Source organism: Macrobrachium nipponense, chromosome 18, assembly GCF_015104395.2.
Source record: "Macrobrachium nipponense isolate FS-2020 chromosome 18, ASM1510439v2, whole genome shotgun sequence".
Lineage (NCBI taxonomy): Eukaryota > Metazoa > Arthropoda > Malacostraca > Decapoda > Palaemonidae > Macrobrachium > Macrobrachium nipponense.
Genome location: NC_087211.1, coordinates 70,139,585 through 70,142,007, shown reverse-complemented (window position 1 = coordinate 70,142,007; position 2,423 = coordinate 70,139,585). Strand labels below are relative to the sequence as shown.

The following is a 2,423-nucleotide window of genomic DNA, read 5'->3' as shown; positions in this document are numbered from 1 at the left end:
AGGCGTGATTCGATCTCCAGCTTACTCGGGGCCCATGCTAAATTCCAAGGTCAAATTGCTCGTTGTTTCACCAACGAACATTAAAATAAAATACGCTATATTTTATTAGAAATAATTGCTCTATACTACTTAACATGCGCGTTATTAATTTTTCACATTTTCCTTCTAATAAGTAAATCATAAATATCCTATCCTAAAATTTCTGTATCTTTAACTCAACGCAAAACACCTTTTTTCAGACCTTTTTAGGGTTTTCCATAGACCTTTCCTAACTCGCTAACAAGAACAAAAATGGCAAGAACAACAACAACAAGACCCCCAAGAACAAAAACAACACGACTACAGCAACAATAAGAACAAGAACAAGAAAAACAACAATCAAGTTGTTTTTAGGGTTACTCCCCGAGTAAGCGAAAGCGAACCAAAATATCCAGAAAAGTACAAAGAGAAACCACAGGATTCCAAAAATGAAACGAGGAACAGTTAAACGAAGCCGCGGAAGTACCTGACAAATTGGCCAACCAATTTAATGACTCCCCAGAAACGTGATGAGAATTACAAATGGGCGGATGGTGACAGGGCACCTTTACGCTCACATAGAAAACTTCACGAGTGCTCTCGAAGGGGGTCTTTGATTGGCCACCTGTCATAAACTTTTGTTTCTTAATTAGATCTAACCAATGATTTCGTTAGTGAAAACTAAGAAGTTGTGTTAGCCAATGAAATTAGGAGGAATGTTCGAACAAATACTGCAGGAGACAATGAAGGATTTCGTTGACGGTGGTAGAAATTGTAGCTTATTTTTATTTCCAATAACCTGGAATTACCCCTTTTAATAATTTCTTAGTATTTTATTCTGATATCAAACAAAGTATACAGCCTGTTGAGAATTTTGTAGTAATAAATCCCGTCTTTATATTATGCTGTATCTTACCAGTATTACATAAATTCTCACTGAAGTGATAACATATTTTTGACGAAGGGAATGGGTTATCTTTTAAGTAAAATATTTGTTGTTGGCGAATAAAGTGGCCTTATGCCAACGCAGACTCTTGCTCCCTGAGCATCCTTAAAGTGAAGAATTTACTTAAGGAGTTTCCTTAGGAACTAACCTTTTGGATTTTTCTCCATAGCCAGAGGGTATTGAATGAATATACATATTGCAATAGGTTTAGCTATATTTTAGAAAAAATAGTCATTGAAAGTTCATTATACAAAAAAGAGAGACAGAATGATTAGCTATTACAAGCAGCACAATTTGAAGCTTCTCTTTATAACAATACAAAAATAAATTTAATTTTTATAACTATTTATTTCACCTGAATTAAGAAAAAGTTCTGAATAAACATTTCAGTCACATGATAATCTCTTCTGATATTCGTGGATAAATCTTGCAATAATGGGAGTGTTCATTAACGACCAAAGCCTAGGCCGTAACCTCCAAGCCCACCAAGTCCTCCTCCTAGGCCGAGGCCTCCAAGACCTCCTCCAAGACCTCCTCCAAGTCCTCCCAGACCTATTCCATGTCCCAGACCGCCTCCAAGACCGGCTCCGTATCCCAGGCCTCCTCCAAGGCCTCCAAGGCCTCCTCCAAGTCCCCCCAGACCTCCAAGTCCAATAATAGGATCAGCAGAACGCTTTTGTCCGGCAGCAGCGAAAGCAACCAACAATGCGAAGACCTGGAATAAATACATTTTAATCTTTTTTGGAGGTAACCCTGGAATCGGTTCATTATCCCGTTCAACAAATATAAAAACGAGAGATCACTTCAATAAACGCATCCTTCAAATGGACGATGTTGTCAAATATTAGAGAGAATAGATGCTGTTCGTTCATGGCATTACTCAGGCGAATTTTAAAGGATATAGGATTTTATGAGGTCAGGTCTATCTTAGCTTTACCATTCTAATAATTGCCTGCTGGTGTTTGAACTGATATTAGATTACCAGCCCATCATGTGAATATTACTTCAATCTAGTTTTTAGCTAGTTTTCATGGGTATATCTTTCCTTGGAAAATAAATGTCATAGATAAGGGATTTAATGGGTGAATTACTCAAGACTAACTTAGAACTGATATCTAGAAATACAAGCATTCTTAGCCTTAAATGGGTAGGTTACTAAAGACCAAATGGTAATTGATTTAAAGGAATTCTACTATTGCAAACAGTTGTCAAAATTTTTCTAATGATTTATGTAGCGCTATGTATTCCTGAGCTGTAAATCAAATTGCACTAATACAACAGCTACAAGAGTTATTCAAACAAGAAATGAACGACAAAACAACTGAAAAAAATACGAATTTTAATTCTTACCAAGAATTTCATCTTTCCAAACTTGTTGTAGCGAGAACGAGAGGACTAGAGATAACTGTGCTCTACCTGCCCCGAAATCTGGCTTATATATGGATGCGCGATGGAAAAA

General features: G+C 36.8%; 1 protein-coding gene across 1 annotated transcript in view; it reads right to left on the bottom strand.

Annotated features, from left to right (window-relative positions):
- Positions 1-1,160: 1,160 nt before the first annotated feature.
- The window catches only part of LOC135196817 (acanthoscurrin-1-like), a 1,296-nt gene continuing 33 nt past the window's right edge, over positions 1,161-2,423 (bottom strand). Inside the window, exons 1-2 of the mRNA XM_064223608.1 lie at positions 2,315-2,423; positions 1,161-1,679 (exon numbers count right to left, since the gene is read on the bottom strand). The exon at positions 2,315-2,423 is cut by the window's right edge and continues 33 nt beyond it. Of these exons, the coding sequence (XP_064079678.1) occupies positions 1,413-1,679; positions 2,315-2,326 (279 nt within the window). The 5' untranslated portion in view covers positions 2,327-2,423 and the 3' untranslated portion in view covers positions 1,161-1,412. The remainder of the gene's footprint in view (positions 1,680-2,314) is intronic.